This window comes from Sinohyriopsis cumingii, chromosome 18 (genome assembly GCF_028554795.1).
Source record: "Sinohyriopsis cumingii isolate HCF-2022 chromosome 18, ASM2855479v2, whole genome shotgun sequence".
NCBI lineage: Eukaryota > Metazoa > Mollusca > Bivalvia > Unionida > Unionidae > Sinohyriopsis > Sinohyriopsis cumingii.
The window spans coordinates 73,182,007-73,197,669 of record NC_142978.1 but is presented as its reverse complement, the minus strand read 5'-3'; the positions used below and the strand labels follow the sequence as shown (position 1 = coordinate 73,197,669).

Below are 15,663 nucleotides of genomic sequence, written 5' to 3'. Positions count from 1 at the left end.
AGAATGTCCCCCCCCTCCAAATTTCAGCCTTAAACGTGGCCAACATCCTTAAAATTTAATGGCTGACCACTTCATGTTTGCACCGCCCCCCAAAATATTTCTGCGGGCACCCTTGGCACCTCCTTTGAGAATTTCACGCATTTTGGACACATAAGATCAGTAAATATTTATTGAAACCGGAAATTTAAAAAGTCTGCGTACAAACCTCTTAATTTTTGGTCCCAATCTCCCTATTTTTTAAAATTCAATCTCCCTACTTGGCTTTTGAAACATTGACACGTATGCAATGATAACATGTTACTTGCAGTAAACCTGTGGCATCCAGAATGAACAGAAAGAAACCAAAGACATTTTTTGATTTGAACATCCTTATCAGCAAATTTTTTTGGGTGAGAATTTCTAGATTTTGAACTCTCACTTTAAAGATTCCAAGAATGCATACAAAGGACTGTCACTTTGTTTTGATGTGGAAGGTTGAAATAGAAGAGTAGAAGATGTGTCTGAGGGTAATGATGTGACATCCTTTTCTGGGAGATGGGGCAGGTCAGGAGAGAAAGCTTTTCGGAATGAAAATATTTATAATACTACTAGAATGGCCTGACCATGACTATGCATCCAGGCTCCAGTTTTACTAAAATTCTCAAAATTTATCATCAGATTCATATTTTACAATAGCTTACTTATGGCAGTTCAGAAAATGTCATTAGAGTTATCAGAGGTAGAGATTGTGGAATAGAGCATCAGAGTGTATTCTCAATCAGTGCCAGTCTGATCCCAGCATCATAGTATATTCAGAGCTGACATCAGATTAAGCAGACTCTGTGACAAGCTGTTCCAAGCATCAGAGTTTATTCTGGATTGATCCCAGATTAAATAATATCTGTGCCAGCATTAGAGTATATTATAGGCTGATCCTTGATTAAGTAGACTCTGCTTGGCTGATTCCAGCATTAGAACCATTCTGGACTGATCCCAGCTTAAGTAAAATTATGCTAGGTTGATCTTGGCATTAGAGACTATTTTGGACTGATCCCAGGTTAAGTTGTTGTTGTTGTTGTTGTGTGGTTTAATGCCATTTTTCAGCACACGATAGGCTATACATGGCGGCCAGTATTAATGGTGGAGGAAGAACCCGGGAAAACCCTGGAAAGAACCACCAAACCACGAGAAGCTACTGGCAAGCTTTCTCACATAGCCACATTGGCCGAATCCGAGACTTGAACCAACGCAGACAGAGGTGAGATGGCAGTGATCCGTAACAGAGAGCGCTGTAGACCACTCGGCCACTTGGGGCCCCCCCCAGGTTAAGTAGAATCAGTGCTAGGATGATCCCAGCTATATAGTGTATTCTGGCCCGATCATGAAGTAACAGAGTATGTGTTATGCTGATCCCAGCTTTAGAGTTATTCTGTACATCAGTATTTTTTGTAACTCCTGGTACATTATTTTGTCTAATTTTTGCAATTTTTATTCATGGCTGTAAACTGATTAGTGATTATCTTTAGTTGAAATTTCATGCATACACAGGTCCTATTTAAAGGTATCAAAGAATGTAAAATTGCATAGGATCTATAAATAGAGCTTAAATATGTGTTGAAAGTTACTAATAATAAAATTATTAGTAATATTTTTACGAATTTTGGGTATTTTCCTATTTGACAGGTCGGTCAGGTGGTATCTTAGAAGAGTTCAGTTAGTTCCCATTGGATGGTTTAAATTATGTGAGTTCTTCTACAGTGTTGGAAATTTGTGATTTGTCACATAGGTAGTAGTAGCAAAGTGTTTTCACCCCTTCACTTGTAGCCTAACAATTTTGGTCATTTTATTTCATGTGTTCTTGTAACATCAAGTTCTCAAAGGTATTTTATGTTGTATTCAGATATTATTTGAAAGGAAAAACATAAAGTGCTCATTTGACTAAAATAATTTTTTGGGACTATTGTGAATGATTCAAAAGAGTTCTGGATAATGCCATTTTGACAATGTCACAATTCTTGGCAGACCAGTACATTTCTGGATCTGAAATTTATATGGAACTTTTAATTCTTTTTGACTTTAACAGAACTTTTTCAGGATTATTTTGGATTCAGTTTGTAATACTGTAAGTTCCTCTTAAATTTTTATTTGATAACATTGATAATTAAATTGTATAAGTTTTTATAAAACTTGTTGGTTTTGATTCTTTCTATAACTTAGTTGTATGACCATAGTGTTGTAACAGAGTGTATTTTGTGTTGATCCCAGAATTAGAAGAATCTGTGTCAGCTGATCCAGAAATAGATGTATCGTAGGCTGATACTAGCTTAAGCAGACTCTGTGCTTAGCTGATCCCAGAATATCTTTGTTGATGTGCTAGACTGATCACACCATGAAGAAAGTATTCTGATTCCAAATTATATCGATCCTAACAAGACTAATCTGAAACTTATTTGAATTTGACATGAATCCATGTTGTGACTTGGACTGATCCTGTCTACAAGACTTGCACAGTCTGGGCTACTCTCATAATTCTCAAGATGGTAATGGAGGAGATTTCTTAGTTAAAGCGGTACAAAAAGTTGACTAAAGACATATGTCATAATTGATAGTATAAAATATGAGTATCTTACTGGGGAAGAAATCTGAAACAAGTAACATTTTTTTAAATACATAAATATCAAATGAGTGCCACAATTACAATCTGCAGGAAACAAACTTCAGAGGTCTTTTGTACTTTTTGTACACAGAAGAATGAAACTTGAATGACAAAAATTACCAAAAAATTGTGTACTTTTCAGTGGCGCAATATGAGAGATAATTTTGTGAGGTGACCGAGAATATCAAATTTTCTGAAAGTTTATATCAAGGATTTTACTGTTTTTAAAAATGTAACATTTGCCAAGTTAAAAAGTGCATAACAGTGTATTAGATGTTCCCAGAGATTGCATTTGGTGTCCTCTAGCTAGCAGCTCTATACTTGAATGATTCTGATTTCAGGAGGCAACAGAGAAGCTTCAGAACATGAGGTTCAAGCTACAGCTATCTCGTGTGGAGGATCAGAAAACACCAATCCTCAATCTGCAGGAAAGCCTCAGGTAAATACAAGTGGTTCTTTGAATTTGCTTTGCAATGGTTTTGAAACTGCATCCTAGTGAAAATATATGTTATTGCACAAAAAATATCTTTAATGGGTTTCATAAGCCTGTTTCATATTCTTGATCTTACACATCATGCCATGATGTCATATGTACCATGTTCACCCACTTAGGAGTCTAGTCCAACTGCAAACTGCACAGAACCAGATATGTTGTGTAATGCACTAGCAGATATGGATCTATGCAGTTTGTTAGCAGTGATCAGTAGAACCAAAACCATAGACTCAGATCCACCAGATCTTTTGCATGTATTTTTCATCTGTTACAGGATGGGGAAGTGATGGTAGTCAGCACCAGACTACACAGATCAAATTAGACATTATTTATGTGTTGATGTTACTGGTGTAGTCTTTAGGATTCTGATAGTTATTGATGTCAGTAGTAATAATTACCATACATACACACTTATAAAACAATTCCAACTGCAAACTGCACAGACCCAGATCTGCTGTCACATAATACACCAGCAAATCTGGGTTTGTGCAGTTTGTTAGAATTAATCGGTAGAACAGAAACATAGACCCTGATTTGTAAGCACATTATACTACAGCAGATCTGGGTCTGTACAGTTTGATATGAGTAATCAGTAGAAAAACTACATTGACCTAGATTCACAGGCACATTATGCTACGGCAGATCAGAATCTTTGTTGTTTGCAGTTTGAGTCAACTTATAAGAAAGTATATATGGCAGCCTTATACATGCATCACTAGTTATGCAGTTACTGTATGGATCAGTCAGTTTAAAATAAGGATCCATGTTATACTTGTCATTTTTATGTTATAATATTTTGTATGATACAGTATCTGTTTTATGACACCTTAAGATAATTTGGATGAATTGCTGAAAGAAATGTATAAAATATGGTTTATTGTTACTTATGTTTAAAACATTTTTTATTGTATACCCATCATTTTACAACTCATAATAAAAGTTACTCTTCTTGAAGCTGATCGGAAACTTTTCATGTGATGTGTATCCTGTAGGATTTAAATTCCTCGATGTCAAGTTGATGTCACCCAAGAACTGTCACATATTATCAATACAGTAAGATTTAGTTTCCTCGATGTCAGGTTGATGTCACCCAAGAACTCTCACACATTATCAAAACAGTAAGATTTCAATTCCTCGATGTCTTGTTGTTACTCAAGAACTGTCACACATTTACAATACAGTAAGATTTAGATTACTTAATGTCAAGTTGATGTCACCCAAGAACTGTCACACAACCCTTATTCAGTATTTAGATGCAGTGTACAAGGTGAGTAGATTGATGTAGTCAAAGTTAACAACAAGAATGTAAAAACGGCAATTTATTATGAAATAATTGTTTAGGGTAAATAATAAACATATTATCAATAGAGTAAGTTGATATGGGTACTTGTTTCATAATTTGTGTGATAGCACAAGGACATAAGATTTTGCTCAATTCATTGGATCTTGAGAGATCCAATATCTTTCCACTACCAAATCAAGCATCCAGATCAAGTTGCCATGCTAATAACCAGTATGTCTCTTCACTGTTTAACCCCAAAAAAACTTTATCCCCTACTGCAGTTAACATTGACTCAGCAGTCTATATAGGAATTGACATAAACAGCATTGAGACTATCAATATGAGTGTGTAATGTGTAAGTATGTGTATATTCTGAATTAACACTGAATGCAGCTTGATACTATAAAAACTGATGTATGTAAATCAATTCCTGTTAATGCCATTGTCAGTACTACTGTTGAGACTTACCAGTTACTCTGATGTAAATAAGTCAATGCCTGTTCATGCCATTGTCAGTACTACTATAGAGAATTACCAGTTACTCTGATGTACGTAAGTCAATGCCTATTCATGTCAATGTCAGTACTACTGTAGAAAATTACTAACTACTCTGATGTACATAAATCAATGCCCGTTCATGTCAGTGTCAGTATTACTTTACAGAATTACCTATTACTTGGAAACTTTATTTCAGACAACAAATCCAACGGTTACGGTACCTGGAGAGGGAACTGTACCAAATATCTCGTGCCCTGGAGGAAGAGTCAATAAATAACAGGTACATTTTTTAAAACTAATTTTAGTGAACTTTTACTTTTGTTGAATAATAAGCCCATCATCTGCCTCACACTGATGGCAACATACCAGCAATTCAGTTGCATTTTGATAGACATTTTGCTGTTTGAGCATGGGCTTAATAATAATAATAATAATAAATATAAGTATATGAAATGTGGGGAATTTACTGCAATTTAAGATAGTGAATAAAAAATAAAAATTTATTTAGAATATGAAAGGTTATTACAATTTTATTAAATTTACTCAAAACTGAGAATTGGAGAGCAAACAGAACAGATCCTTTCTGGAATCTTGACAGAGCTGTTCATTTTGTGTCAGTATTTTTATTCCAGAATAAATTGTAATGCAAATATTTCAGTTCTTCTTTAAATATGTTTCCCAATCACATTACATTAGGAATATTCACCTGCTATCTCGCGAATTCAGCCCTACTAAAAGGTTTAAATTGTCTTATTCTGTCTATTTTTAGATAGGCAAAGGGCATTCTTGCCCATTACGTCCCCTTGATACCACCAGGTATTGCCAGTTTTTATCTTCACTGTGTGCTTTGACACATGCAGTACAATAGTTTCCTACAATGCACCCCTTTTTGTGTTCCTATGGACCCATCCAACATTCACTTTGCATTTATAGTGTGGATTTATCAATCTATAGCATATTGTATGCTTTATTTTACAATTTCTGCCAATATTTTGAGAGATTTTTCACTTGTCAGAACTTCATCTTGTAGGACCACCATCCCACCATGCTATCATTGACCTTACACAAGGTCATTATGGGTTAGCGTACAAGATCAGAGTTGCCTCATGAGGATTACAGCTCATGAGATTAGAACCATTTCTGGGAGCCTTACCTTCAAATGCAATACAGTAGTCCCCACTTGAATGTCCCTCCTGACCAGTGGCCACCTGCTCCTTATGGCCAGAATCCATTGGCACCAATGAGTTTGTGTTCAGAAGTACCCCTCATGAAAGACCACCTGGCTAACGTGACCAGCGGCCAGCATATTAGTGCAATCATATAAAATTTACCCCTCACAAGCGGCCACATTTTATTTTAATATGTATCCAGAACCAGTATTTTATTCATAACGTGTTAAGTAATCTGATATCTGTTTCCCGATATCAGGTTTTATTTTGATATAAATCCAGAACCAGTATTTTATTCATAACATGTGTTAAGTAATCCAGTTTATGTTTCCCAATGTCAGGTTTTTGTAACTGAAAGAAGTGTTGACTGAAGTACATGTACCACTAAGGTTAATATTATATCATTTACGCCTCACGAGAAGCCACATTTATTCCACAAAGCCAAGAAAGACTAGAATTTCAATCCAGACAAAAGAGGTTAATACATGCACAGATGGCCACTAGACTCAACTAGACCAGTCAACACAGACCATTAGTTTTGCTAGTGAAAATTTTGGCAGGTGAGAAGATCTCAACTTCATCTTCTTAGCCATATATATGAATCCCCAGCATTAAGAGGTTAGTGTTAGGACTGGTTGGCCTGGTGTCAGGATAATGTGACTGGATGGGACATCATGTCTGTGGCATGATGCCTCAGTGCTAGACATCACTATAACCTGTCACACTGCAGACATCGTAGAGATATGACTGAAAAATTGTTAAAGCTACATTAAAAATCTAAATCACACACACATCGTTAGGAGAATGGGTTATCTTTCATATGAGGATACCAGCCACTCATCTCCAGAAGATGTGATTGGAGAATGTATTCGAAGGAGAACGCAAATTTGTAAAGTAAATTATGTTTCTCAGAGAATACTTACCCAGTCACATTACTTGAAAAACCTCCCAACCACCCCAACATTCCAGCATCCATGTTAATGTCTTGCTCAGCTAATAACTGGTGATATGTGGGTGGTATCAAGGGGAGGTAATGGACAAGAGTTACAGCCCTTTTTCTATCTGAAAAAGACAGGATTAGATGAGATTCATCTTTTAGTAGAGCTGGATTCACAAGGTAGCAGGCTAATATTCCTAACGTATTGTGATTGGGTACATATTATCAGAGAAACATAATTTATTTTTAAAATTTGCTTTTTGTTGAATTATTTTGGTCCATTTCCAGGAATGCAGTCAAATTTCATAATATTATGTACACATCCAACCTAGGTATATTATTGAACATTATGAGCAGTGAAGTTCTCATAAATGTCCAGTTAGCTTGAAAACCATCAAAGCCTTCATCATTGTCCAAATAAAATTTTCCAGTTAACTAGTGATCATTCACTTACTGTATTTACCGTATATATTGGGACATGATAAAATAAAAAAAATTTCTTTCCTGTCCCAGAACTTATGGTGAAACTTTTTCCTCACCTAGGTCACATGTCCCAAGACATAGGAAACAATATAAATTTGTGTTGAATTTGTGCCCCCCCAACTGAAAATTGCAATAAAATAAATATAATGCCTATTTGATAATAAAATGAAAGAAACTAACTTCTTATTGTTATCATTTATTCCTTTTTTCATCATGAGCATGAAAGAATAAAATATATCCACAAACTCCATATATGTAGCATAGGCTTCCATACCATAGTGTGTATTGCTTACATACGATAACACACGACACATTGTTTGTTGACAGGAACATTGAGAAACAAATTGTGTTTGGTTATTCTCATAGGTTTGAATATGTTATCCAACTGAAAACTTGATAGAGGGAAATAATCAACTGATTGCTTGAACACATCTGCCATTTACGCATAACATGGTGTAAGGTGCAAAATAACCAAGACTGAATTATATCCAGGTCATCTATATGACAGTATCTCGCAAATAAAAATAATTTTTTGAAAATACATTAACTTGAGTGTAAGTGATGATCTTTTCACTAGCATGGGTTACAAAAAGTATTATTAAAGCAAAATATTTCTGTGATTTCTGTTTACCCGCAGACATCAATGCCCATTTGTATTAATTATAACTAGAGATGCCAAGCAAATTGGTGCCCAGGTTGTGAATAAACACAACTGGCAGTGAACAGTATACTCATTGCTTGACAGGAGGAAAAGGTTATTTTTATTATAAATCAAGCCGACTTGGAAGCCAACTCTGGATATTTTAAAGCATATTTGTTTAAAAATATATCAATGCAAAGGTTATTTTGTTACAAGCAAACCAACCTTGGAAGCTGACTTTGGATTCTTTTAAGTGTGCCGATGTTTTTTTTTGTTTTTTTTTTTAATATACAAAGTCAGGCAAGATGTGGAAGCTAACTTTGATTCCTGTCCCTGCATTGCTCGGAAGATTTGGAGAAAATAAAGTGATTTGATGAATTTGTGAAGGCCAGAAGAGAAGATGATTATACCAATGGATTAACATGGATGAAATTATAATGTATTTTGATCTCATTCCTGAATGAACTGATGATAAGGTGGGGTTTAAAAGTGTGAGAATTAGCATGACTAGTGCAGATTTTAACAAATTTGACTTCAGTTCTTGTAGTTCCCAATTCAGGAGATGTGTTGCCTCCAACAATAATTTTTCATGGCATGAAAAAGCTAAATAAAATATTTGTGTGCCAAAAGAATGGATCGTATTTGCAGGAAACAGGTTGTGTTGACGAGATGATGCTGATGCAGTGCAATAACAAGTTTTCTCAAGTAAACAGTTTTATATTTTAAAATAAAATTTCAGAAGGACGCATATTCTGACATGTAATTTTCAAATGATTTAAAAGGTGTCCCACTACTTACAAAAAAATTACTTTGAAAATTAATTTTAGATGTACCATCAAATATGGTATTCCAACATGTACAGTAAATACGGTAGTTAATTTTAATATTGTCGAGATCACAATTCCCAAAAACATCAATTTCCACCACATAATTGTTTTTATTTTCAACAAAATTTTTCCACATTTTTATTCTCCACTCATTAAAATTTAGTTCTGAAATCAAATTACAGTAGAACCCCACTATAATGCGATTAATGGGGTCAACAAAATTGGATCGCGTTAATGTCGGGGTTGCGTTAATGTGAGGTTTTACAGTATTTTCCTTTTTTGAGAGAACAACTCATTGGCACATATACGTGTATTCATGTCTAATGTATATGATGAATAGGGTATCCACACTGTTTACTATCATGCCATCGTGGCATTCAGTTCATCTGTAATGCATGTAATTCCATTGAAAAATTTCACACAGATTTACAATATTCAATATTTTTTCCCCTGTTCATTGTATTGAAATTCAACATCTAATATATAGCATGAACAGCGTATGAACACCGTTTACTTTCGGGGCTTGAAATTAATCCATAAAATATGTAATTCCATTGCAAAAATTGCATACATATTTACATGATTCAATAATTTTGTCACTCATCATTATGTGTCTAAATTCAATGGAAAAAATTAACATCAAAATTAGGTTAAGAAAGACGAAGCATGTGTACGGTTCATTACGTTCCAGGGTCTATGAACGGTGTCTGTAAAAATTTCATGCTGCAAAAGTTTTCTCATGCATTTCCGTGTACATTTATCCATTGCAAATTTCCAATAATTAATGCTTGTATGCCTATTTGTTTGAACGACCACAAGAATAATTACCAATCAACACATGCTTTCAGCATGTATATAACTTTTACTTCAGATTTTGTGAATATCTAAAGAAATTTGTGAAAACTACTATACTAATCATGGTGCAAAGTGCAGAGAACGATTTGTGTTTGTGAACTTGCTTTTCCATAACGGTAAAATATTTTTATAAAAAATAGGAAATTAATAACGAGTTCATAAACAAACACCATACCCATGTAAAACCCAAGAACTAAGTGCAGTAGGCCTGCAATGGTCACAAGTCACTTTTTTAAAAAAATGTAAAGCTGAACGCATGTACAATTTCATACCCTTTCAATTTCCAGCTAATAAAGCGGACATTATTTACTGATCAACTGATTGCGTCTAATAACACCGCCAAGCCCAGCAAACATGTTGGCAGCTTTCATTTTTTTTATGTTTATTAAATTGTGAGAATCTTTTATCAACCACCGCATTGTCTGCTGCTTGTTTGTGTATGCAGTTAAAGAAACACATGTCGGCTATTGTTTGAGCAATGATGGTATACAGAATTAATTGAAGACAATCACAAAGATGACTTACTGACTTTACTCATGGATCAGTAACAAGTAACATTTCCGATAATGTTTATTTTGGCATAACACTTAAGAACCTGGTGAAATTGTTCAATTTCAGAAGCCAAGCCACGATCTTATTATATTTGTATTCATACTCAAACTCTTCCCCAAAATGATAATAAACGTTTTACACACTATTTCTCGTACTTTTAAAAAGTATTTTTCTGGGTACGAGAAAAATACACGTACATGTATTTAGAATTTCAGGAACCACACTACAATCTTATTATATATCATACAATACTCGAATGCATACACAATCTCTTCCCCAAAATGACAGTTAATTTTTATTGTGCAAAGTGCAGAGAAACAATTGCGTTTGTGAACTTGTGAACCATAACGGAAAATATTTCATAAAAAAAATAGGAAATTAATAATGAGTTCATAAATAAACCCCATACACATGTAAAACCTGAGAACTATGTGCAATATGCCTGCTATGGCCATGGGTCACTTGTATAAAAAAAAAAATTAAAGATGAACGCATGTACAATTTCATACCATTTCAATTTCCAGCTAATAAAGCAGACATTATTTACTGGTAACATGTCCAATAATGTTTATTTTCACATAACACTTCAAGAACCTGGTGATATTATTAAATTTTAGAAGCTACGCTACGATCGTATTCTATTAAAATTCATACGCGAATTCTTCCCCAAAATGATAACGTTTTACACACTATTTCTCGTACTTAAAAAAAATATTTTTACCAGTACGAAAAATATACACGTACATGTATTTAAAATTTCAGGAACCACGCCAAGATCATATTAAATTCAAATTCATGTGATCTATTCCCCATAATGATAATACATTTTTTATTCCCTATTTCACATACTTTGAACAAAACATATTTTTTCATGTGCAAATGAATATACGAAATTACGGGAGCCACGCCACGACCGCGTTATATCCGAATTAGTGTTATAGCAGGGTTGCACTGTATCTATTAACCAGTTAACATCATCTCTGTTCATTTCATCAGAGTCAAAATCATAATCTGCACTGTCTAAAACTTAAATTTTTCCTCAAACATATTATATATTTTTATTCAGAATCGACATCCACATCACTGCCATCACTTGCTGTTTCTGTGCTGTCTGCCATGTTGGTCTCCACGTATTAAAACTCATGTTTGAAATAAAATGTTCAAATAAACAGTTATCACCAACTCTGTTCCTTTTGATGAAGTAAAGATAATGATCCCCACTGCCTAAAATATAAATTTCCCACACAAAATTGTCTATTATTTCTGTAATTCATCAAGCACATCACTTGCTTCTTTAGTATTGACCTCTATTTTGATCTCTGCATGTTAAAACTTGATTTTTAAGTTAAATTGTTACTAGTTTTGGGGATTTTACAACTCTTGCTGACACTGCATGATATAGCTACCTTTATTTGCTTCTTTTCAAAAGAATACCTATAAAATAATGATATATTTATTGTACCATTAAATGCACACTTCCATAACGTGGTAGACAAAATGAAAAGGTATTTCTTTAGTCATATTCTGTCTGAAATGGGTTGAACAAATACCAGTATATAACAAATATGTAATTTGTAGAAATGTACTAGGTTAACTGCATAAAAGAAAACAAATATAAGTTAATGCAAACTACACAAGGTTAACATACTGTTATAACATAAATATATCATAGCTACCACTTAAAAAACCTCAGATATGGGAGGTTGCAGGTTCGAATCCAAGCTGAGTCATGCCAAAGACTTACAAATATGATAAAAACAGCTGTCTCGCTAGGCACTCAGCATTAAGAGTTTAGTTTTAGGACCCATCAGCCTGGTGTCATGATAATGTGATTGGGTGGGACATCATGCTACATGTCTGTGGTATGATGCCCCAGTGCTAGACATCACTAAAAAATGTCACACTGCAGACATCATAGTTATATGACTGAAATTTTTTAAAAAGCTATGTTAAAAATCCAAATCACACACTCACCACTTGTGAACGTTATGTGGTCATAAAATTATGATTGCACATTAAAATATTTGTAGCATTGTAGTTCCCTAAAAGCTAAAATATTAGGTGTTTCTTTAATATCATGCTGCAAACAATTCCATAAAACTATACCATTGTTATAAAAAGATTTCTTAAAATACCCTGTCCAGAAATTTCATATATTTAAGAAATAAATCATTGTTTTCACTCAGCTGTGTCCAGCTTGTGCTAATGTTCCTAACAATCTTAAAAACATTAAGAAACTAGGGTCCTAAATTAAAATTAAGAAAGCTTTTCTAAAAGTCAGATAATCTTTAATTGGCATCTATCTAAGAATGTTGAGAAGAAATAATGATGTTAAAATAGGCTCTCCGTGTAAGAAGAATTAATGGGGTTATGATTATACACAGTGCAGCAGTAGATCAAATGCGGACAAACAACTGTATTGTACACTTTTCAGATCAACTGATCTGATGAAGAACCTCTAACCTTTTTTGAAAATTTCTTGCTTCAGTGTCTATTAAGTCTTTTAAACAAGGATGCCCAGATGTTTGGCACATTTGATAGTTTCAGTTTTGTGCCATGTACTCCATAATACAGTTCTCAATATTTGACAGCAGATTCAAATGAGCTTTCTCTAAATTTAATCTGTTAATACATTCATTTCATAGCACATTGTAAATCTTTTTGTAGTTTTCTCTCAACAATGCTGTTATCTTTATCACTAATATTGTGCTGTATTATCTGCATACATAGATATTGAAGAATGTTTAAATCACTTTGAAAAATCATTTGTATATGCTTTAGAAAAAGAAAGGGCCTAGTATTGAACCCAGTGGTACTCCAGTCTGAGACAGTACCTCTCCTACTAACAGCTTATTATGTGCTATTGAGACAGGATGAAAATCATTATAATAGGTTTTTTATAACATTGTATGCTGATATGTTATGTAGTAAAACTTTATGATTTACATTATCAAAAACTTTACATAGCTCTAAGAATAAAACTTAAGTTAATTTCTTGTCATTCATGTTCTTTAGCAATTGATAAATCAAACCAGTTAGTGCTGTCTCATAGGACTGATTTGGATTTAAGCCTGATTGACACAGGACTGCCTTACTGAGATTTTTTGGGGTTAGGGCTGTTCCATTTAAACATACATGGCAATTTTTTCAAAATGTATGCCAGGGTACTTTAGTTTCACAAAGTTCAATTTAAAACAATAAGTAAATTCTAAATTGCATCTGTGGGTTTGTAACCCCACTTTAAAAGTGCCTTCCATGGGTCTCTTGTATGTTTTAATGGAACAGCCCTTAGCAGATCTGTATAACATCATAGATTAATGCTCATTTGATAAAAATATTATGAAACTTATTCAATGGTGTCAATTTTCAGCTTACCCAGCCTTCAAAACACTAAACAAATATTAATTTCCATATTCCCATAGATTCTTTTGTGACTGTACAACTGCTCATGGTAAGATTCAGTTATTTCGTTTTATTTTCAGTAACAGCAACTTTACCAATGAACTGATGAATGAGAAAGACATGATAGAGAGCAAGCTGAAGGAATGCAAAGAAAAAATCAACATCCTTAATCAGGAGCTAGGCATTCGCATCAGGTCTGTTTTTAATACAAAATATACCCAAAGCTAGGCATTCACATCAGGTCTGTTTTGAATCCAAAATATACACAAAGTTAGGCTTTTTGCATCAGGTCTGTTTTGACCCCAAAATATACACAAAGCTAGGCTTGTACATCAGGTCTGTTTTGAATCCAAAATAAACACAAAGCTCGGCTTTTGCATCAGGTCTGGTTTGAACCCTATATATATTCAAAGCTAGGCATTCACATCAGGTCTGTTTTGAATCCAAAATATACACAAAGCTAGGCATTCACATCAGGTCTGTTTTAAAGATGTTTAATACACAGTGGAAGATATTTATATTATCACAGGCATTAATTTACAGTTTATTTTCAATATATTGATGAAACTTGTGAAGCTCATAAAGGTTCATACAAAATGGGTCCCACATTTGTTGATAGCTGATTGAAAATACTGGGGTTAAAATTGCCAAAGAGTTACTCACTAGATATGAAAAGAGTACCAAAAGACATAAATGTGATTGTCACAGATGATGAAAAATTGATTTTCTTTTTCGAAACTGACTCAAAAGAAAATAATAATAATGATTGCAGATGCTGGAAATTATTTCTTTCATAAATTCAATATCAGATCATTACCCATTTGGGATTCTCTGTTAACAATAATTAAAGCTAACATGAAATGCAGTGCTTTGTCTGCTAGATTACTTACTGTAAGTTGACGAGGAATTTCAAAGGTCAAAATAATGTGACCAGTTATCAGTGCCTTTGAGATATGCTTACTATATTATTATGTAGATCTCATTGCAACTTGTTATCTGATAAAAAAAACTAAGTCATTTTTTTGAAAAGTACTTTATTATAAATATCCATTCTTCATATGACAGATCAAATTTTTCTTACGAGCACTGCATTGTATTCTTCTATTTTTATTTTTGACCAGATCAAACAGAATTTCTAGTTTGAATTGATGACATCTGTTCATCTGTCAGTCCATCAATTTCACGGTCAAAAATGATTCCCAAGGAATCACATTAATATTTTTTAAAAATGTAGTATTTTAATTTTTATGCATGATGACAGTTTGTTTTTTAATTGACTTACAAAGAACTGTGTTAATTTCAGCTGCTTCAAAGAAAATCAACTGCAGTTGAAGTCCCAGTTAAAGATGACACAGAAAGGTAGTTTACTGTGATGATATTGTTCATTTAATAATTTTATTTCATTTTACATTCTCTAAAAAAAAGAGTAATTTTATCCCCTAGATTTGTAGCAGATTTTGCGTACCAATTAAAGTCTCTATGGAAAGACCACCCTTTCTGCTAGGGTGGTCTCTTAAGACAGATGGTCTTTCATGACAGAATACAAAACTATATAATCAGTAAATCCATGCATTGAGAATATGGTCTGTTAAGACAAGTGGTCTCTCTTAGCATCTTTTTTTCAAGACAGGTTTTACAGTATTAACAATCACCAAACTATTTCGCTTGTCTGTGCAGGAATATAACTTTTCAGTATCATAATATTTTTATAATGTTTTTCATTGGTCAGCTTCTTAAATGTGAAAAACATATTTTTCATATATACAAATACTGACATCTTATCATGCAGAATACTGGTGGCCATTTTCTTTATGTATTATCTGTATTTGTTAGTGATAAATAGACCTGTAGAAATACCAAAATCATGTCTTTCATTCACTAATACATGCT

General features: G+C 33.7%; 1 protein-coding gene across 7 annotated transcripts in view; it reads left to right on the top strand.

Annotated features, from left to right (window-relative positions):
* Nucleotides 1-15,663, top strand: part of LOC149776973 (protein hobbit-like) — a 210,728-nt gene that overhangs the window by 147,527 nt on the left and 47,538 nt on the right. For all 7 annotated transcript variants that reach the window (XM_089941697.1, XM_089941696.1, XM_089941695.1 and 4 more), the window contains exons 45-48: nucleotides 2,977-3,074; nucleotides 5,105-5,188; nucleotides 13,854-13,967; nucleotides 15,077-15,132. In XM_089941697.1, the coding sequence (XP_089797823.1) occupies nucleotides 2,977-3,074; nucleotides 5,105-5,188; nucleotides 13,854-13,967; nucleotides 15,077-15,132 (352 nt within the window). The remainder of the gene's footprint in view (nucleotides 1-2,976; nucleotides 3,075-5,104; nucleotides 5,189-13,853; nucleotides 13,968-15,076; nucleotides 15,133-15,663) is intronic.